We start from the raw sequence: 22,902 nt of genomic DNA on the forward strand, positions 1-22,902 counted from the left end.
ATGGGGTAATAAATTGCCTTTCAGACGTTTAGTTGAGAGAGAGAGAGAGAGAGAGAGAGAGAGAGAGAGAGAGAGAGAGAGAGAGAGAGAGAGAGAGAGAGAGAGAGAGAGAGAGAGAGAATAACGTACGAACGAATGAAGCGAAAGAATGAATGAATGAAAGGAGAGAAAAAAAGGAAAGAAGGAAGAAAAGATAGAAAGAAAAAAAGAAAGAAGGAATGAGTGAGGGAAAGAAAAGAAAAAGAGAGAAGTAAGAAAGAAAGGAATAGACAAAGAACGGAATAAATCTAAAAAGAAATGAAATGAAAAAGATAAGGAATGAAAAAGAGAAAGAGAGAAAGAAATAAAGAAAGAACAAAGAAAAGGAAAGAAAGAAAGAAGGAAAAAAGTAAAGAAATAAGAGAAAGAGAGAGAGAGAGAGAGAGAGAGAGAGAGAGAGAGAGAAACCTTCATAAAACATCTCCCAAAATAGCGTGTCACAGCCTCAACCGCATAACTCGTAACTTCAAGACCCATTTCACTTTGAGAGCGGCTGGGGAGGCGGATTGTTAGCTAACTCTTAAGGTTGACAGACTGAAGTAGTTGGTTACCTTGTGAATCTGACAGGCTGACGGCTGGAATAATTTACTGGGCTGTTAGAGGATAGAAATATAGGTGGATAGAAAGAGAGATAGACAGATATAGATTGCCAGAGAGAGAAGAAGAGGGAGAGTGGGGGAGAAAGAAAGGAAGGAAGAAGTTTGGAAGGGAGGGAAGGAAGGAAGGTTGGAAAGGATGAAAGAATGAATGCATGGAAAAGAGAGAGATGGGAGGAAGAAGAAAGAAAAAATGAAGGGAAGGAAAGAAGAAGAGAAGGAAACGAACAGAGAAGGGAAGAAAGAAAGAACCTTGGTGGTAGAATGACTGAAGAATAATATTTGCTAGAATGACTATTGACTCTGGTAGTACGTAGATTGTATTGAAACTGGCTGGCAGAATCCTAAGACTTTTGTTGGAATTATTTTTGACAGCAGAATGACATGAAACTTTAGAATATATTTAAACTGGCTGGTAGAATCCTAAGACTTTGCTGAAATTTATTTTAACTTAGATTTCAGAATGACATGAAACTCTTAAGTAGAATTCTATGATACAAGACTGATGAAGAGTGTTCGCTAGAATGATTTTTGACTTTGATGGTAGAATGACATGAAGCTTTTTAATTGATTGACATGATGAAAGACTGAAGTAGAGTGTTGCTAGAATGATTTTTAATTTGTTGGTAGAATGACATGAAGCTTTTTGTAAAATGACATGATAAAAGACTAAAGAAAAGTGTTTGCTGCAATATTTGTTTTTAACTTACGTATTAGAATGACATGAAGCGGTTTAATTGATTGATATGATAAAATAATGAATAAGAGTCTTAGCTAGGATGAATTTTTGACTTAGATGGTGGAATGACATGAATCGCTTTAGTAGAATGACATAACTTGAGACTGCAAGGGATTGAGGTATGGCTGACGTAACATGGAACACCTCAAGTCTGTTCACTATTTGATACTGTAAACTTCACCCTCCCCTTCCTCAATATCTAACGCCCTTTAGTTTATTTACAATCCCCCAAACTATTATCTTGTCCCTCACAAACTTAATATGTTGTTGGCTGAAGTTCATAAAACAGCTTAAAACTATTCGCTATTTGATATTGTAAGCATTTAAGAATTTAACGCCCTATAGTTTATTTCGATTCCCTAAATGGTAAATATATCCCTCCCTAACTTAGTATATAGTTGGCTGAGGTATATGAAACAGCTTAAATCTATTCGCTATATAGTATTGTAACCTTAACTATTCCCTTCCTCAGAATCTAACCCCCTATAGTTTGTCTACAATTCCCTATACTATTAACTGGTCATCCTCTATATTAATATCTAAAGGCCTATAGTTTATTCACATTTGTCTCAGCTGTAAACTTTGTTCCCTTTAACCTAATATCTAAAGCCATATAGTTTATCCAATGTTCCTTAACTGTTAACTTGTCTCTCCTCTAATTTTATATTGGTATCAGCTCACTATAGTTTACCCTTCTTTTGATATCCCCATTTTCTGATTCACGTAGCTCTGTTGTCATTATAGAAAGCAATCAGGAAGCATATCTTTTTACGCTTAATTCAATGTTTTACCTGATTCTTACCTTATATTATATTTGTCAACGATATTAAGAACTACACTAATCTAATATTCATCATGATTCTACTCTGGATATAAATTAATGTTCTTGTTGAAGTGAATGAAATAATGAACTGCAAATATGAGGGATTGCAGACTCTCTCATTAACTGTCATTACCTCTATTCATCAGCTGACCTGCTAACATTCCCTTTGCATAGAGTATTTTAAAAGTGTCCAGTGTTTAATGATAATGTTTTGCCATGTCCCAGTGTTTAAATAATTGTGTTTTAACTGCCTAGTCTTTGTACCACCATGACCTGACAGAAAGATATGTGGAGACACTAGGATGACATCAGACACTAAAACTACCAAGACCTGACTGTTTGAAAAATGGAATAGTAAATAGGCAATAGCGTTTCAAGTAATTCCAAGTGTTAAAAACGTCTTTCTATCACCATGACCTTACAATAATATAAAGACACAAGGATGACATCAGACCCTAAAATTACCAAGACCTGACTGTTTTAAAAGGGTAATGGTAAATAGATTATAGTGTTTCATGTATTTCCAAGTGTTAAAAACGTCTTTCTATCACCATGACCTTACGATAATATAAAGACACTAGGATGACCTCATACCCTAAAATTACCAAGATGTTAAAACGTCTTTCTATCACCATGACCTGACAATAATATAAAGACATTAGGATGACCTCAGACCTTACCATCACCAAGGCCTGAGTGATTTAATGATGAGGAACATGATTTAAAAGCGGAATAGTAAAATGTATGGTAGGCGACTGATAAAATGACAGGAAGAAGAAAAAAGTAGATATATATACAGATGTACTATAGGTGACTGATAGAAATGGCAGGAAAATAGAGAAAAGAGGCACGTTGTTGAAACTTAACCTGGTAGCAGCGACGGGCCAAGTTTGTGGCTTTACCGTGTACCAGCGACGGGCTAAATTTTTGTCATGATATAAATCCCCAAAAATAGATGATGCATAAATTGATCACAAATGCGTTGATATATATTATGAAATGGTTTGCGTGAGTGATGATTTTTTTCTCATTATTCTCGGGAAGGGCCTTTAAGAAACATGATCCCCGCAGCTACCAGGATAATGAAGGGAATTTTAGGTGACATATGTAGTGAAAAATGAAAAACGGCAGGTATTTTTTTATGTGCTGCCAGTAGCGTCGGTAGGCTCTTTTGAGGGGACTCCTGAATGGCCCCAGCCCGTTAGTCGTGCAGGCGAACTTTATTTATAGTGGCTGCCGTGATGTATGACGCTTGCTTGGCCCATGCTGCCCCCCGGTGCTCCTCTTGAACGAAGTCGCTGACGTTAGGGTAAACTTTAGGTGACGGGTAGAAATTACAAGTTAGATAGAAGAAAAAACTAACAGGAGCTTTTTAAGATGTGATGTAGGAAACTTTAAAGGACTAATTAAGTGACAAAAAACAGGTAATTAACAAGTATACTTAGTTGACTAATAACGTGATAGGTGAAACGAACAGTAACTGACAGGTTGGATGACTTAATTAACAGGTGGAGGGACAGGTAAGGTGAACGGGTGAGCACAGGACCTTGACCCGCCAATCTCTGTCCTCTGCCACAGGTGACCTAGGATGGGGTCACTCCCTCCCGCCCGAGACGCGTGACCTGGCTTGACCCGAGGCATGGGGTCCAAGTTGACCTGTGAGTACTCCTGGGATGTGCGCGCGTGTGTGTGTGTGTGTGTGTGTGTGTGTGTGTGTGTGTATGTTCGTTTTTGTTTGTGTGTGTTTGTGCTTTGTTTGTTTGTGTGTGTGTGTGTGTGTGTGTGTGTGTGTGTGTGTGTGTGTTTTTGTACTTGTTTGTTGTGCTTGTGTTTGTTTGTGTGTGTGTGTGTGTGTGTGTGTGTGTGTGTGTGTGTATAGGTGTGTGTGTGTTTTTGTACTTGTTTGTTGTGCTTGTGTTTGTTTGTGTGATTGTGAGGAGTGTGTGTGTGTGTGTGTGTGTGTGTGTGTGTGTGTGTGTGTATAGGTGTGTGTGTGTGTTTTTGTACTTGTTTGTTGTGCTTGTGTTTGTTTGTGTGATTGTGAGGAGTGTGTGTGTGTGTGCATAGGTGTGTGTGTGTTTTTGTACTTGTTTGTTGTGTTTGTGTTTGTTTGTGTGTTTGTGAGGAGTGTGTGTGTGTGTGTGTGTGTGTGTGTGTGTGTGTGTGTGTGTGTACAGTCCCATTCGTTTTCCGCCTGACTTTTCTTACTCTCAATTTATCTTCCTCTATTTTTATTTCTTCCTTCCTCTCCTATTTCTCTTTTGAATTTCTCTTTCTTCCATTTTTACTTTCCTTTCGTTCCTCTCCAGTTTCTCTTTCAATTCTCTCGTTCCGGCTTTTTTTTTTCTTTATTCTTCCATTTTATTTATTGCTCCTTTTCCTTTCGTTCTCTTTCCTTTCCCTTTCGTCATCTTTTATAACACCTTCATGTGACTGTGTGTGTGTGTGTGTGTGTGTGTGTGTGTGTGTGTGTGTGTGTGTGTGTGTGTGTGTGTGTTTGTCTTTTTGTCTCACTGCTTATCTGTTTGTCTGCCAATCTCTCTCTCTCTCTCTCTCTCTCTCTCTCTCTCTCTCTCTCTCATTCACCGCTAATGGCGTTTAAGTGCAAAAAAACGAAGGGGAGGAGGAGGAGGAGGAAGAGGAGGAGGAGGAGAAGGAGGAGGAGGACAAATCAAATCCCTTGCCATAAATAGAATGAGTTTTGCTTGTAAAGAAGTTGTATTTTTTATTATTATTATTATTATTATTATTATTATTGTTATTATTATTATTATTATGTTGATGTTTTTTATTTTATTGCTGTTCCTGTTGTTGTTGTTATTGTTACTTTTTATACTGCTTATGCAATTGCTGATGCTTCTGTTGTTGTTTTTGTTGTTGTTGTTGTTGTTATTGTTGTTAATGCTACTATGCTAATTTTACTACTGATATACTTGCTTACCATTCTCTTTTTTTTATTCCTCCTCCTCCTCCTCCTCCTCCTCCTACTACTACTACTACTACTACTACTACTACTACTACTACTACTACTACTACTACTACTACTACTACTACTACTACTACTACTACTACTACTACTACTACTACTACTACTACTACTACTATTACTACTACTACTACTACTACTGCTACTACTTCACAACCCTACTACAACTACTACTACTACCACTACTACTACTTAATTATCTTCTCCCCTTTCTATTTACTTTTTTCTCTCTTCTTCCCTTCCATTATCTTTTTTCTTTTCCTCTCCTCTTTCTTTCTTTTCCTTATCTCCTTCACCTCTACCACCACCACCACCACCCTCCCTTCGCTGCCTCCCTTGCCTCTACGTTACTTATGCGCATATATTCGATCCAGCATTTGAGGCGTTCATCTTTAACTTATTACTTTGCCGAACCCGTCCATCACAGAAGCTTAGGGGAGACCTTAAGATGAGGGGAAGGAGGAGGAGGAGGAGGAGGAGGAGGATAGATGAACCAGGATAATAGGAAGAAGAAATAATGGGATGATGAAATACTTGGAAGAAAAGGATTAAAAAGAAGAGGAAGAAACAGTAGATAAAGAAGAAGAAACAGTAGATAAAGAAAAAAAAGAAGAAGAAGAAGAAGAAATAACATTAGAAGAATAAACATAAAAGGAAACAGAAGAAAAAGAAGAGAAATAAAACGAAAAATAAATAGGAATAGAAGAAAAAAAGAAGAAGAAGAAAGAAGTAAGAAAGAAGAAAAAGATACATAAGAAAAAGAAGAAAATTATGAACTAGCAAAAAACGAGGCAGAAAATGAGACGACAAGAAGAAAACAAGAAGAAAAGGAAAAAGAAGAAGAGAGAAGGAAAAATATGAGGCAAGAAAGATTACTAGACAGACAGAGAAGAAGGAGGAGGAGGAGGAGGAGGATAACAAATGTCATAATAACGTAAGAAAATGATGATGTATATAGCAGAAGATGAGGTGAAGGAAGAAGAAGAGGCACATAAAGATGATAGGAGGAGGAGGAGGAGGAGGAGGAGGAGGGAAACGAAGACAAAGATGAAGAAAATGGTAGTGATGAATAGATAAGATGAGAATGGAGAGAAGAAGAAAGATGAGGAGGAAGATGAAGATGCGCATTAAGAAGAAGGGAATAAAGAAAAATGAATAGAAGGAAAAAAGAAAAACAGAATAATAAAAGAAAGATAATGAAAACAAAAGGGAGAAGAAGGAAGAAAAAGAAGAAAACGAAGAAAAAGATGAGAATGGGAAGATGAAGAGGAGCATTACATAGAAAGAGATAAAAGAAAATTAGAAGAAAAAACAATGAAAATCGAAAGAATGACGAAATAAAAGATAAGGAAAGCAATAAAGAAAAAGAGAAGAAGACAAGAAAAGAAAACACATCAATAATTAGAAGGAAAAACAAAATAAGAAAAAATTAATAAAGACAAAAAAAACGAAAGAAAAGATAAGGAAAACAAAAAAGAAAAAGAGAAAACAGAAAGAGAAGAAGACAAGGAAAACAAACACAACAACATCCCCGCCATTATATTAAAAAAAAAAGACAAACATCATATCATATGCGACTTAATCAAACTAAAAATAATAAGAAAAACGGAAGAAATAAAAGAAAACAAAAAAAAAAAGTAAAAAAGAAACAACGTGAAAACGACGCAAAAGGAAATAAAACAAAATTCGAACCCAAAACAAAAACAAAAAACAAAAAAAAGAAATTATTAATGTCATCAAAGAAGAAAACGGAGCCCCAGAGATTAAAGGCAAACTAAAGACGTTTTCTAATGGAAGAGAAACACGCTCCTGGATTTAGAGAGAGAGAGAGAGAGAGAGAGAGAGAGAGAGAGAGAGAGAGAGAGAGAGAGAGACGAGAGAAAAGGCTTAAAAGGCGGGAAGGATCTCCAGAAGGATTAAGAGAGAGAGAGAGAGAGAGAGAGAGAGAGAGAGAGAGAGAGAGAGAGAGAGAGAGAGAGAGAGAGAAAAGGGGGAGGGGGGAAGAGAATAAGAGGATTAGAGTGAAAACAAGCAACACAGTTAGACAAACCAGAGAGAGAGAGAGAGAGAGAGAGAGAGAGAGAGAGAGAGAGAGAGAGAGAGAGAGAGAGAGAGAGAGAGAGAGAGAGAGAGAGAGAGGGGTAAATGAAGAAGAGCGAAAAGGATTATAGAAAGTATTAGTAAGGAGTTAAACGAAAGATAAGGAGAGAGAAAGAAAGAGAAAAAGAGAAAGAAGGAAAAAAAAAATATTGTGGCAAAAAGAAGGAAAGAAAGAAAGATAGAAAAAAGGAAGGAAAGAAAACAGAGAAAGAAAAAGAAAGAAAAATTGAGACAACGCAAAAAGAAATGAAAATACGACGCAAGAGTGTAATAAAAAAAATAAAAAAACAATTAATCACGATACGAGCAACAGAGACAATAAATTACATGAGACACGAAAGAAGAGAGAAAGAGAAAGAGTGAGTGGAAAACCGATTAGTGGAATGAGGAAAAGAAGGAAGACAAAAAGGAGGAGGAGGAGGAGGAGGAGGAGGATACCACAACGACAATGAAAAAGAAACAGGAAAGAAAGAAGGGACGAAAAGAAGATGGATTTGGAGCAGAAACAAATGAAAAAATTAAGAAAGAATGAGAAGAAGAAGGTGAAGGAAGAGGAGGAGGAGGAAGAGGAAGAGGAAGAATACCAAAACGACAATGAGAAATAAAAACAGCAAAGGAATTAAGGAGGAAGAGAAGAATTTGGAGGAAAAACAAGAATTAAATTATGGAGAAAGAAAGAGAAGAAGAAGGTGAAGGAAGAGGAGGAGGAGGAAGAGGAAGGAGAAGGAGAATACCAAAACGACAATGAGAAAGAAACAGTAAAGAAAGGAGGAAGAGAAGAAGAATTTGGACGAGAAACAAGGACAGGAAGAGAAGAATGGAGAAAGAAAGAGGAGGAGGAGGAGGAGGAGGAGGAGGAGGAGGAGGAGGAAAAGGAGGAAGAGGAAGGCGATCAAGAGGACAATAGAGGAGACGGCAAAGTGGAGGAAAAACGACCATGAAGAGGAAATGAAGGGACATTCAACGCTTTCCTGGGAAATCAAAAGGTTAGAAGAAGAAGAAGAGGAAGAAGAAGAAGAAGAAGAAGAAATATAGAAGCTGGAAGGAGAAATTTAAAGTGAAAAGAGGAGGAGGAGGAGGAATAAGAGGGAAGGAAAGAGGATGAGAAGACACGAAAAAAAATCAAATAGAAAGGATGAGAAGAAGAAGAAGAAGAAGAAAAAAAAATATAGAAACTGGAAAGAGAAATTTAAAGTGAAAAGAGGAGGAGGAGGAGGAGGAATAAGAGGGGACGAAAGAGGATGAGAAGACAGGAAAAGGGAAAAGGGGGAAGGGGAAGGGATGAGAACACGAAGGAAGAAGAGCAAAAATAAGGAATAGAAAAAAAGTAAGAAAAGAAAAATAAGAATAATGAGGACGAATAAATGAAAAAAGTGAACGAATCGGAAAAGGAAGAAGAGAAAAAGGAAAGGGGAGGAGGCAGAAGAGAAAAAGGAAAGCGAGGATAAGGAAGAAGGAGATAAAAGGAAAACGATAAGGAGGGAAGAAGAGAAAAATGAGAACAAGGAGGAGGAGGAGGAGGAGGAGGAGGAAAGAGAAAAACGAGAACGAGCAAGATGGCGAAAACGGAAAAAGGAGAACGAGAAGGGAGAGAAAGAAGAGAAAAAAGAACGAGAAAAGGAAAAAAGAAGATAAAAAGCAGAACGAGGAGGAGAAAGAAGGAGAGAAAAAGAAGAACCAATTGGAGGAGGAAGATAAAAAAACAGGAGAAAGGAAAGAAGAGAAAAAGAGTGAAAATGAGGAAGGGGAGGAGAAAAAGAAGAGAAGAAGAGAAAAAAGAGAACAAGGAGAGAAAAGAAGATAAAAAGCAGAACGAGGAGGAGAAAGAAGGAGAGAAAAAGAAGAACCAATTGGAGGAGGAAGATAAAAAAACAGGAGAAAGGAAAGAAGAGAAAAAGAGTGAAAATGAGGAAGGGGAGGAGAAAAAGAAGAGAAGAAGAAGAGAAAAAAGAGAATGAGGAGAGGAATGAAGAAGATAAAAAGCAAAACGAGGAGAAAGAAGGAGAGAAAAAGAAGAAACAAAAGGAGTTGGAAGATATAAAAACAGAAGGAGAAGGGGAAGAATAGAAAAAAAAGGGAAGAGGAGGAAGGGGAGGAGATAATTAAGAGAACTTCAAGTCGGACTTTGTCGGAATAACAATTTACCGTCTTGTTACTCCTGTCTGGATAATGAAGTCTCTCTCTCTCTCTTTATTTTCAACATTTCTTTTTTATTTATTGATTTCTTTGTCTCTTTCTGCTTTCATTTCTCTTTTTTTTGTTCTTTATTTTTTTCTTCTTTCTTTCTCTCTCTCCAAACCTATCTGTACGTTAAAAGAGATTAAAGGAGAGAGAGAGAGAGAGAGAGAGAGAGAGAGAGAGAGAGAGAGAGAGAGAGAGAGAGAGAGAGAGAGAGAGAGAGAGAGAGAGAGAGAGAGAGAGAGAGAGAGAGAGAGAGAGAGAGAGAACCCTCCCCTAATAACTATTCTCATCAACTCTATGCAAAATAAAAGTCATAAAAAAATCCATAGAAAACTTTTTGACACTTCCAATTTTCTATTTTTAAGGGTAACTGAACCAATTTATTTTTCCACCCCAAACATGTCCTAAATACTTTCTCCTTTCACACTTTTCAGGCGCCGGCAGTGGCACGGAGGACTCCACTATGGGGCAAGAGGAGCCAGCAAAGGCGGAAGAAGATGCCACTGATGGAAGAGGACAAGGAGGAGAGAAAGGAGGAGGGAAAGGGGCGAAGGAGGAGGAGGAGGTGGAGAAGGTGGCGGAAGGGGAAGTCAGAAGTCTGCTCGAACTCGTCTCTTCCTTGAGTGACCAAAACGCCGCTGGAATGCAAGTGAAAGTCAACCATTATGTGAGTATAGAGAGAGAGAGAGAGAGAGAGAGAGAGAGAGAGAGAGAATAAATACTAGAGAGAGAGAGAGAGAGAGAGAGAGAGAGAGAGAGAGAGAGAGAGAGAGAGAGAGAGAGAGAGAGAGAGAGAGAGAGAGAGAGAGAGAGAATACAAAATGGAGGATATCGTGTGAAGGAGAGGAAATGAAAGAGAAAATTCAAGCAAGAAATAAAACAACAGGAAGAGTAATGGAAGACATCATAACGAGAGAGAGAGAGAGAGAGAGAGAGAGAGAGAGAGAGAGAGAGAGAGAGAGAGAGAGAGAGAGAGAGAGAGAGAGAGAGAGAGAGAGAGAGAGAGATTTGCATATCCACTCCAGGAAGCAGACCATGCCCAAGATGTAGTGTGTTATTAATCCTGGTTTCACAAAGGCGGAAGAGAGAGAGAGAGAGAGAGAGAGAGAGAGAGAGAGAGAGAGAGAGAGAGAGAGAGAGAGAGAGAGATGCTGCGATAAATTTTAAAGAGAGAAAAATATAATAGAGCAAGAAGGAATAATGAGGAAAAGAGAGAAATGGACGCAGAGAGAGAGAGAGAGAGAGTCTTATAAAAGATGACATTGTTTCCGCGTTCTCGACAACACTTTTATAGCACTGTTAATTCCAGTTACGCAAGAGAGAGAGAGAGAGAGAGAGAGAGAGAGAGAGAGAGAGTTATAGCTGGTAATGAAATCTCAGACTCTGAATCTAACTCGTCGGCTTCAGAAACTCCTCCACTTTTTCAATTTGCTGGTGTGTCAAGTTGTCTGTCTGTCTCCTCGTGCGCGTGTGTGTGTGTGTGTGTGTGTGTGTGTGTGTGTGTGTGTGTGTGTGTGTTTGTCATTTATCTTCATGGGTTCTTTATTTTTGTTGCTTGTTTTTCCCTTAATTAAGTTTATGACGAAATATCGTTGCAAATTATGAGGATGTGGAGGACAGGAGAAAATGTGCGAGACTAAGATAGAAAGGAGAGAGGAAAAGAATGGAAAAAATAAATTTGAATGAACTAGAAAATTACATAAGTCAGAGATGAAGAAAGAATAGAAAAGGGAAAGACAGGAGAAAATTAGGGATAAGAATGAAAAAAATAAATATGTAGAAGAGAGGACGAACAAAAATACGAACTAGAAAATTACATAAGTCAAAGATGAAGACAGAATAGACAAGGGAAAGACAGGAGAAAGTTTGTGAGACTGAGATGGAAAGGAGAGGGGAAAAAAATGGAAAAAAATAAATATGAAGAACAGAGGACGAACAAAAATACGAGCTAGAAAATTACATAAGTCAGAGATGAAGAAAAAACAGGCAAGGGAAAGAAGATAATGATATATGGGTAAAAAATAAGAGTAAACGTGAACAAGAACGAGAGAAATATAAAAAAAAGGAAATCCATAAAAGAAAAATAAGGACAAAAATATAATTAGAAAAAACTAAGATGAGGAAGAGCAACAACGATGGTGTTGAGAACAAGAAGAAAAAATAAGATAACAACAACACCAAAAACCACAAACAAAGAACATAAACAAGATAAGAGAGACGAATATAAGGAAGAAAGAAAACGATTATGATGAGAACAAGAAAGAAAGAATAACAACAATAACAAACAACTGGAACACCATAAGAAATATTGTTAAGAAGAAGAAGAAGACTGTGATCTAGCCCAGATGAAAGATAAAGAAAACTAGACGCATATCACTCAGAGAGTGCACACCTTCGCCAAAGATCGTCCTGAAAATTGGTATGGGCATCAACTGTGATCCTTTGCATCGTATGGAAGCATTTGTTTCGAAATTTGATGAAATTCTATTTTTTGGGGGGAGGGGGGAAACTTTGACCTTGGGCGAACTTTTCGAGGTCAAGGTCAAAGGTCAAGGTCAAGTCCATGCAAGGTGCATCATATGGAAGCATCTGTTTCGAAATTTGATGAAATTCTATTTTTTTGGAAACATTGACCTTGGGCGAACTTTTCGAGGTCAAAATCAAAGGTCTAGGTCAAGGCCATGCAAGGTGCGTCTTTCCATGAGCTAAATATGAACCAAGTCTGAAGTCTCTTCGATGACGAGAACCGAAGTTATGGCCAATCTGTTTTGTGCGACCTTGACCGTGACCTTTGACTTTTGACATTAAAAATTTAATGGGTTCTATTCTGGATGGACAGGAAGCTTCCCTGAAAAATTGGTTGAGATATCCGCAAAATTGTGCACAGGAGACTGTTAACGAACAAACAAACAAACAAACAAACAAAACATACTGACCGAACCGAAAATATAACCTCCCAACTTCGTTGGCGGAGGTAATAACCACAATAACGACAGCAACTAAAGAACAGGAACAACTTAAGATGAAGAGGCTGAAGAAAGAAAACGACGGCAACAACAACAACAACAACAACAACAACAGCCAAAGATCGATACAGGACCTTAAAACGAAGCCGCAAAGTGACTCTCTGCTTCAGATTCGAGAGTCTCGCGGCTTCGGTACTCGACGCTTCGGAACTCCGAAACTTGTCTCGTAAAACACTAACGAATCTTTTTATGCTTCACTTCGACCTCCAGATATTTTTGGCTCGGTCCGTCCTCTCTGATCTTTACCTCCATATATATATATATATATATATATATATATATATATATATATATATATATATATATATATATATATATATATATATATATATATATATATTTTTTTTTTTTTATTTTTTTTTTACTCCTTTTTACTTTTGGGTTGGTCATGCTTTCGTCAGGTGAGCGAGGCGACGCGCACCCCGACGTATGCTCCCATTGATTGATTGATTGATACTCCCCACTGGACTATTCACTTCTATTTTTCTCTTTTTTTCTTTCCTTTTTTTCCCCGTTTGACTTTTTTCATCTTTATATTTTTTCTTTATTTTTTTTTCCTTTTAAGATATTTTGGGATCTGTTATACTCCACACTAGTTTTCATTCGACCAGTTTTTTCTTTGTTTTTTTTCTCTTCTTTCCTGTTCAATTTTTGGGCATCCTTTCATCTCTGTATATTTTTTCTTTTTTTTTATATATATTTTTGGTTCTGTCACTTGACCTCTTTCACCTCTCCTTCTCTATATTTTTTTTCTTTATATTTCTATTTTCTCTCTCAAGCTCTCTCGGATATGGCTCAGAGACTTCCATAAAAGTTTGCCGACGGAATACTTGGAAATCCTCTTGAAAGCTTTTTTTTTATTTTATTATTATTCTTTGTATTTCCTTCGTCGGGATTTTGCCTTCACGGTCACGGCAAGCATAAAGAAATCAATCTCAGCTCACTTGCACCGTTTGTTTGTTTGTTTTGTGTGGGTGTTTGTTTTGTATGGGTGTTTGTTTTGCATGGGTGTTTGTTTTGTATGGGTGTTTGTTTTGTGTGGGTGTTTGTTTTGTATGGGTGTTTGTTTTGTGTGGGTGTTTGTTTTGTGTGGGTGTTTGCTTTGAGTGGGTGTTTGTTTTGTATGAGTGTTTGTTTTGTATGGGTGTTTGTTTTGTATGGGCTTTTGTATTGTGTGGGTGTTTGTGTTGTATGGGTGTTTGTTTTGTATGGGTGTTTGTTTTGTATGGGCTTTTGTATTGTGTGGGTGTTTGTTTTGTATGGGTATTTTTATTATCATGGTGTTTCATTCAGGCAAACATCATGACCCGATAAACAAGGAAAGTAAAAAGTTCATTCTGTCTCACTAGAGCTCGAAATATCTTTGCATTCATTCCAGAGAGTCTATCTTTACCAACTCTGTAAGGAAGAAGTATTCGAGAAAGGAAAATGAAATACGGCGGAAGATAGATGAATGAATAAGAAATAAAGATAGAATAAAGAATGAAAGGAAAGACGAAAGATGAAGGTGATAATGATGCTAATGAGTAAGAAGAATAAAGAAAATAATGAACTATATGATTGAGGATTGAATAGACACGAGGCATTTTGGCGTCCATAAAAGAAAATCCAACTTCGCCAATAGCCCAAGAAACAAAAGAGGAAGAAGGGAAACTACGAAACACTCGAAGCAAACACTTTTCAAAACAATCAAGACCTTAAATACAATACAGAAAAAAAATCCTGGTACAAACATTTATCAAACCCTCGCTCATTTTTCACCAACGCGGCGGGAGAGGAGAGAGAAGGGGAAAAATATATAACGCGTTGCTCACCTGAGAGAAAAAAAAAGGTAAAACGTTCTGCTGCTCACCTTGACGCCGGGGAGAGAGATTGACCTCCTCATCACCTGAACGGGGAAAATTCATTATGCCTACATTTCCAAGGCCAAGCCACCTCTAGCCTACCTGAGTGAAGTGAAGGAAGGAAGAAAAAAAAGGGACTTGGTAATATTCTCTCTCTCTCTCTCTCTCTCTCTCTCTCTCTCTCTCTCTCTCTCTCTCTCTCTCTCTCTCATTTATCTGCATTTTTTTGTTTATTTATGTTCTGACCAGGTTTCGAAATGTGTGTGTGTCTGTGTGTGTGTGTGTGTGTGTGTGTGTGTGTGTGTGTGTGTGTGTGTGTGTGTGTGTGTGTGTGTGTGTGTGTGTGACGGTTTTCATCATCGGGTGTTTTTTATTAGTGTGTGTGTGTGTGTGTGTGTGTGTGTGTGTGTGTGTGTGTGTTTTTATTTCGTTCTTTATTTATTTGTCTGAAATATTTGCTCTTTGCGGGTGTATATGTGCTGGTGACAGTTTCATTAATTTGTTGTCGCGTTCATTATTTTTTTATGTTGTTTTATATTCCGTTTTATTTTATTTATTTTTTATTTTTTTATTACCTATTATTTTTATGTTGTTGTCTTTATGTTGTTTGTTATCTTTATGTTGTTATCTTTGTTGTTTATTATCTTTATGTTGTTATCTTTATGTTGTATGTTGTTTATTATCTTTATGTTGTAACCTTTATGTTATCTTTATGTTGTTTATTATCTTTATCTTGTTTATTATCTATATGTTGTTATCTTTATGTTGTATGTTGTTTATTATCTTTATGTTGTAATCTTTATGTTATCTTTATGTTGTTTATTATCTTTATGTTGTTATCTTTATGTTGTATGTTGTTTATTATCTTTATGTTGTAATCTTTATGTTATCTTTATGTTGTTTATTATCTTTATGTTGTTGATTATCTATATGTTGTTATCTTTATGTTGTTTATTATTTTTATTTTTTATGTTGTTTTATATTCCGTTTCATTATATTTATTTGTTCATTTTTTTCGTGTTGGATAACTTATAAATTTTGGTGACATTGTAATTTTTTTCATATATTTTTTTTTATTTCATGGCTTTCATATCTACTTTATTTTAATTATTTTTTTCTTGTTTCATAATGTATATATTCATTTTGGTGTCACTTTTATTCTTATTTTTTCATTTATTTAGCTTTTATCATGTGTTTTAACTTCTATTTCATATTTTTTTTTTTTCGTCTTTCATTACGTATACATTTCGCTGACACTTATCACTATTTTTTTCCATTATTATCATTTTTATGCGTTTTCTATTCCATTTTATTTATTGTTTCTTGTGTTTCGTAACGTTGCATATTCATTTCAATTACACTAACTTTACTTTCAAGATTTTTTTCATTTATTTTTCCTGAGTTTTCTGTTTAATTTTATTCATTATTTCCTGTGTTTCATAACGTACATATTCATTTCGATGCCACTACCTTTACTTTCAATATTTTTTTCATTTATTTTTCATGTGTTTCCTCTCCCATTTTATTTATTGCTTTCTGTGTTTTGATAACGTATACAAATTTGGTGTGCACAGTTATTACTTTCATTATTTCTTTCATTTATATTTTTTCCCTTTTGTCGAGTAATAAATCCTGAATAAAAAGACTATATATATATAACAAACAGCAACAAATTTTCAACATTGCCCCAGTCACGTTTAATGGCGCGGTGCAAAGTTAATAATGACAGGACAGTTCGTGCAATGTTTACCCCGCTGTTTATCAGGGTCATTATTCTCGCATTTACACGAAATACACAACTCTGATACTGTTGGTGAAGGACCCGTTGGAAATTACCGTTTTTTAACCCGTTTTAAGCCGTTTCTGTTGCTGAAGACCTGACACACACACACACACACACACACACACACACACACACACACACACACACACACACACAGTTTTAGGGGTATATTTTGTCTCCGTTTTTTTGTCGTTTTTCTTTTCATATATAGAAAAAAATATCATTAATAAACATCATTTGTATTTGTATACCAATGATAAGTTTCCGGGTTATTTATAGTGATAGTTTTAACACACACACACACACACACACACACACACACACACACACACACGAAATTAGATTTGTTAGTGTTTATATTCAGTTTAAGGGAAATAAAAGAAGAAAACAATATCTGAAAGGGAAAGAAAATATATATAAAATCAACTTTGATACGAGAGAAAGCTGGAAATAAGAGAAAACACAAACTGAAAAAGAAGGAAAGAGGAAGAAAAAAAGTAGAGAAAACGAGAATGAAGCAAAAAGAAGTCTGCAGAAATAAGAAATATAAGGTGAGGTTAAAAAAAAGGAAGGAAAAAAGGAAGACAAACGAGGAGAAAACGAGAAAAAATATTAAAAAAGACACGTACACCTTCCCTTTTTAAAATCTCGCAGCTGACTGACTGACTGACTGACTGAATGAATGAATGAATAAATGAATAACTAACTGACAAACTACCTTACCTCTTATTTCTTCCTTTTTTTAGATTACTTATTTTCTGTCCTGTTTTCCTCTTTTCCTTTTTTTCCTCTTTTTCATCTTCTTTTCCTCTTATTTTCATCTTTCTCTCGTGTCAGAGTTGTTGTTTTTATATATTTTTTCCTTCCCTTTCTGACTTAATAACTAACTATAATTAACTGACTAACTTCATCCTTTCCTCCATCTCTCCCAAAGTCATATAGTAGTATTAGCAACCATCCTTCCTCTAATACACAAACAACCCTTACATAATTATCCTCCGTACCCTTCATCTGTTTTCAAGCGGGTCCGTAATTCACTCAGTATTTTCAGTAATTACTGGAGGAGATAATTGGGCGCTAGCAAGGCAGGGGTTCACTCACGGGCACTGGGTTGCATGTGTTCGCGTACATGTTGAACGATCGTCGGAAACCCAATTGAGACTCGCCGTGAAATATTGGACACGTGAAAGCGGTGTGTCGACGTGGCTGGTTCCTCTCTCTCTGCCTCCTCTTCCTGTTCCTCTTTTTTCTTTTTCTTCTTCTTCCTCTTCCTTCTCCTCTTCGTCCTCTTCCTTCTCCTCTTCATCCTCTTCCCCTTCTTTATACTCTTTTTCTTCTATATTTCTACCTTTCTACTCTTCTCCTTCTTCTCCTTTCTCCTACTCTTCTTTCTCTTCTTCCTCTTTCTCCTCCTCCTCCTCCTCTTCCTCTTCTTTACTCTCTTTTTCCTTCTACTCTTTTTCTTCTATATTCCTACCTCTCTCCTCTCCTTGCTTCACTCTTTCTATTCTCCTTCTTCTCCTACTCCTTTCTCCTATTCTTATTTCTCTTCTTCTTCCTCTTTCTCCTCCTCCTCATCTTCTTCCTTCTCCTCTTTATCCTCTTTTTCCTTCTACTCTTCTGTATTCCTACCTCTCTGCTCTCCTTGCTTCACTTTTTCAACTCTCCTCCTTCTCCTCCTCTTACTTCTCCTCCTCCTCCTTTATCATTTTCTTCCTTTCCTCCCTCTTCTTTTTTCTCCTTTTCCTTCATATTACGCTGCACACTCTCTCCTCTTTTCTTTATCCTTTCCTTCTTTTCCTTCCTTTTCTTTATTTAATCTTTTCCTCCACTCCATGCTTTTAGCTTTTCTCCTCCTCCTCCTCCTCCTCCTCCTCCATCTTCGCTCATCAATAACCGGATAGAATTGAATTATGTTCAATTATAAAAACGTAAAGAGCGTGTGTGTGTGTGTGTGTGAGAGAGAGAGAGAGAGAGAGAGAGAGAGAGAGAGAGAGAGAGAGAGAGCATGTGAGTGTATACACGTTTATTTAGAAAAATAAAAAAAGATCTGCAAATTTATATCAGAATTTTGTAACGACCATTATTTTACAGTGGCAATTTTTTCTCATAGATATTTCAAGCCCTTTTATTATCAAACTCACATTTTCCTTCCCACACCTTTATTTTTTATTTTTTTATTAGGGGCATGTTTCTCCCTGTTTATTTTTCCTTGTTTAATATTTTTTTTTTTCATTCTCGTCATCTGTGTTGCTTACCATTTTCTTTTCTTTATCTTTCTTTATCTTTTTTTTTTGGGGGGGTGAGGGGGGTGTATCGTGTATGTTTTTTTTCTACCCCTTTTTTTTTTCGTTTTATTTTCTTCCTTCGCTTTTCTTTAATATTATTTTCCTATGTTTTTTCTTGTCGTCGTTGTTGCTTTCCTTCTATTCTTTTTTGTTGTTGTTGTATCGTATGTTTTCTATCTTTTTTTCGCTTTTTGCCTGTTTTCACTTTACATACTCTCGTTACTGCCTCTTTTTTTCCTTCTCAATTTGATCCAGTTTGTTATTTCATTCCGCCTTCAGCTTTCTGTTATATCCGTTCCATTCTCTTCTTTCCTTCTCAATTTGATCAGGTTTCTTATTTCATTCTGCCTTCAGCTTTCTGTCATATCCGTTCCTCTCTCTGTTCATTTCATCATTTTTATCCCGGTAACAGCGACGGGATAAATTTGTGGCTTTACCGTGTACCAACGACGGGCTGAATTTGTGGCTTTACCGTGTACCAGCGACGGGCCAAATTTGTGGCTTTACCGTGTACCAGCGACGGGCTAAATTTGTGGCTTTACCGTGTACCAGCGACGGGCCAAATTTGTGGCTTTACCGTGTACCAGCGACGGGCCAAATTTGTGGCTTTACCGTGTACCAGCGACGGGCTAAATTTTTGTATTGATATAAACCCCAAAAAATAGATGATGCATAGACTGATCAGAAATGCGTTGATATATATTATGAAATGGTTTGCGTGAGTGATAATTTTTTTCTCATTTTTCTCGCTTAGAGCCTAGAGGGGCCTTTAAGAAATATGATCCACGCAGCTACCGGGTTAACACAATTCTTCCTATCTTCACTCTCGTTCCGGCCGTTCCTGTCTATGTCTGTTTGATCACGTTTCATATTTCGTTCACCCTTTCCTTTCTCGCTATACATCATTCTGCCTCTCGTGTTATTGCAGTTTCTCTAATACATTCTGTCTGTGTTCTTTTCATCGTGTTTGTTACGTGTTTTTTCCGGCCCGTACCTTCGCTCTATCGTTGAGGCTGTTTCCGTCTTTATCTATCTATTCAGGTATATATAATGTTTCTTTCATGTCTGTGCTTCTTCGTTACATCCATTTCTATCATTTTATTTCATTTTATTTCTTTTCTCTGTGTCTACCTTCTCGTTTTGATCTCTGTATTATCTATGTTATCTATTATTGTCTATTATGTGTTGTTTTACCTTCAGTCACTCGCTATACACAATTATGTCTGTTCATTGCATAATTTTCTCCTGCTTTTATTCTCGCGATATTCGTTTCTGCTTTTGTCTCTTTGATGAAGTTTTTTTATATTGTCCAACTCTTTATTTTCCTTCATATCCGTTTCTGTCTCTATTCATTTCATCATTTATTTTTTCCCTCACTCTCGTTCACTTGCGTTTCTCTTATTTCTCTCATTTAATGAAGTCTATTATTATTATTTCCATGCCTCTATTTTAATCGCCTTCACCATTTCTGTTGCCTATTATTTTCTGTTATTCTGTTCTTCCTTCAGTTTCTCGCCATACATAATTACGTCTTCATTCACTCTACTCTTGAATTCTTGTTCCAACCATTTCTTTCTCTGTTCATTTCGTCTTTCTTGTCACTTTATTTCCTGCATTCACACTCTCCTTCACTCTCTTCACACTCGTTTCTGTTATTGCGTATTTGATCAAGTTTATTATTTCACTTTTTCACTTACACGCACTACACAATTCCTTCTCTCTTCATTTCATCACTTTTTTCCTTCTTTTACCCTCTCGATATGGCCGTTTATGCCCTTCTCTATTTGGTCAAGCTTATGTTCATGATTTCCTTTATCTTTCTTTTCTTTGCAATTTTCTTCTCTCTCATTTTCCTCTATTCCGCGCTACGGTCATTCTACTCCTCCTTTTGTTCTCATTGTCTCTTCTTGTCTATTTGATCAAGTGTATTATCATGTTTATTATTTCCTTTATCTCTCTTTTTCTTTCCTATTTCTTTTCTTATCCTCCCCAACTCCACGTTACACTCTTTCTACTCCTTCTTTTGTTCTCATTGTTTCTTCTTGTCTATGTGATCAAGTGTATTATCATGTTTATTATTTCCTTTACCTCTCTTTTTCTTTCCTATTTCTTTTCTTATTCTCCTCAACTCCACGCTACGCTCTTTCTCCTCCTCCTTTCATTCTCTTTCCTCTCGTCACCATTGCCTCCTCTTCTTCTTGACTCCACGCTATGTTCTTTCTACTCATTTTGTTGTCTTCTTTTTCTTTCGTGTGACCATTGCCTCCTCGTGTCCCCAGCTGGCGACGCGCTGCGGGGCGGGCCTAGTCTTCCTCATCCTCGTGAGCGACGATGAGGAGCTCTCCGTGCACGTCCTGGGCTCCCACCGCCTCTCCTGCCCCGTCAAGATACCTGTGAGTACACCTACCTGTCTCTTTAATACCTGTGTGTATTTACCTGTATTACCAACTGTGTGTTTAAGGACATATGCGCACTTTCTCCTCCTCCTCCTCCTCCTCTTATATTTTATCTTCTTTTTCTTCTTTCTCCTTTTCCTCTACTATCTTATTTTCCTTCTTTCTCCTTTTTCTCCACTTTCTTCCTTTTCCTTTTTTTCTCCTTTTCCCTATTTTCTTCTTTTCCTTCTTTCTCCTTTTCCTTCTTTCTCCTTTTTCCTCCTCTACACGCTACGTTTTTTCTGTTCCTCTTTTTTTTCTTGCACTTTTCTACCTATCATTATCACTTCTACCTGTCTTTTTTAGCACCTGTGACTACCTACCTATGCTTATTTTATACCTGTGGCTTTCTATCTATTACTATTTGTCTTCCTTTGCACTTATAACTGTCTGTGTTTCTTCACATTTCATCTGTAACCACTTAATTATCCTACCTGTCTTTCTAGCACCTCTAATACCTCCCTTTTTTTTAACCTGCCCTCTTACTCACCTGTATTTTCTCCTCACTGTCACTACGCTATGCTCGGCCTGTCTTCCCTTTCACTTTTATTCTACCTGTTCTTACCTTCATCTCTCAACCTCTACCTGTCTTTCTAGCACCTCTAAAAACACCCTGTCTTACCCGTTCTCCTCCTCACCTGCATTTTCTCCGCACTGTCACTACGCTATGCTCGGCCTGTCTTCCCTTTCACTTTTACTCTACCTGTCCTTACCTTCATCTCTAAATTTCTACCTGTCTTTCTTCTCTAATGACTTTCTCACCTGTCGTCTCCTCACCTGTGTTATCATTGTCACTACCGTTATGCCCTCCACGTCTTCCCTTTCATCCGTGAGTTACCTGTCCTTAATTGGTACCTTTGATAACCTACCTGTCCCACCTGGCGTCCCTTGGAACCTGCGAGCGTCTGCCTGTTCACCTTTATACACCTGAGTACTTAATTAATTCATCCTACGCCGCCTCCGTTACACCTGCCGCCTCCTTTTACCTGTTACCTTTTGCTTCTACAGCCTTTCCTTGTCTTCATTTTATTGCTTTTACCTGTTTTTTTTATTACCTGAGGATACTTGATTAACTTCTCACACCTGGGATCGATTGTCTAGCCATGGGTTTTGGTTTCCTTTACACCTGTTTGGTTTTCAGAGTCTTATGCTGAAGTTGGATGCTGTTGTTATATATCGCAGTGTGTTTTTATTATTAAGTTTTCTCTTTTTCATGTGTGTTTGTCTCTATCTGCATCTGTTTTCTGTGTGTTGGTGTTTTCATTGTTGGGACTTTTTATCTGTCTGTCTCATTCTGTCTATGTGTATCTATGTGTGTGTGTGTGTGTGTGTGTGTGTGTGTGTGTGTGTGTGTGTGTGTGTGTGTGTGTGTGTGTGTGTGTGTGTGTGTGTGTGTGTACCCGTTTTTCAATCTCACTCTCTCTTGCTATTCTTGTTTATTATGTGTATGTCTCTTTATCTGTTTCTTTCTCTGTCTCTATTACAATTTTTTTTAATTTTTTGCTGTCTCATCCTGTGTGTGTGTGTGTGTGTGTGTGTGTGTGTGTGTGTGTGTGAGAGAGAGTGTGTGTGTGTTAGTCTATCCAGTCTCTCATTTCATATACACTCACTCTCTCTCTCTCCTGCTCTTCCCTTGTTCTCTCTTATGCTGTATATATCTATGTCTGTGTGTGTGTCTGTCTGTGTCCATCTAGCCTTCAATTCCTACACTCCCTCTTACTCTCTCCATCTTCTCTCTCCCTCTTCTCTCTTCCTCATTCACCTACACCGTCCACCACCACCACCACCCCTTTAGCTGGACACAATACTAAGCCGACCTGTGATAGCGAATCCTCTGCCTCCCCTCCTCCTGTCCTTCCCTGCTGCCGCGCCTTTGTCCTGGCCTGCGTCCCCCCCCCCCCGCCCCCACCCGCGACCCACCCGGCGACCCTCACTCCCTTTGTCCAGCTCGCTGCCGCTTTGTGCCTCATTATATTCTTGTGGGTATTGTTTGCTTCTTTCGCTTCTCTGGCTTACTGGTGCTCCGATGGTTGGCCGGTCGGTGTGTGCGTGTATGGATGTA

General features: G+C 37.4%; 1 protein-coding gene across 2 annotated transcripts in view; it reads left to right on the forward strand.

Annotated features, from left to right (window-relative positions):
* The first annotated feature begins 3,769 nt into the window (after nt 1-3,769).
* The window catches only part of LOC126984003 (cGMP-dependent 3',5'-cyclic phosphodiesterase-like), a 129,995-nt gene continuing 110,862 nt past the window's right edge, over nt 3,770-22,902 (forward strand). Inside the window, exons 1-3 of one of the 2 annotated variants that reach the window (XM_050837301.1) lie at nt 3,770-3,855; nt 9,899-10,131; nt 20,685-20,798. In XM_050837301.1, the coding sequence (XP_050693258.1) occupies nt 3,837-3,855; nt 9,899-10,131; nt 20,685-20,798 (366 nt within the window). In that variant the 5' untranslated portion in view covers nt 3,770-3,836. The remainder of the gene's footprint in view (nt 3,856-9,898; nt 10,132-20,684; nt 20,799-22,902) is intronic. The other variant, XM_050837302.1, reaches the window with a different exon arrangement.

This window comes from Eriocheir sinensis, chromosome 55 (assembly GCF_024679095.1).
Source record: "Eriocheir sinensis breed Jianghai 21 chromosome 55, ASM2467909v1, whole genome shotgun sequence".
In the NCBI taxonomy this organism is placed as follows: domain Eukaryota; kingdom Metazoa; phylum Arthropoda; class Malacostraca; order Decapoda; family Varunidae; genus Eriocheir; species Eriocheir sinensis.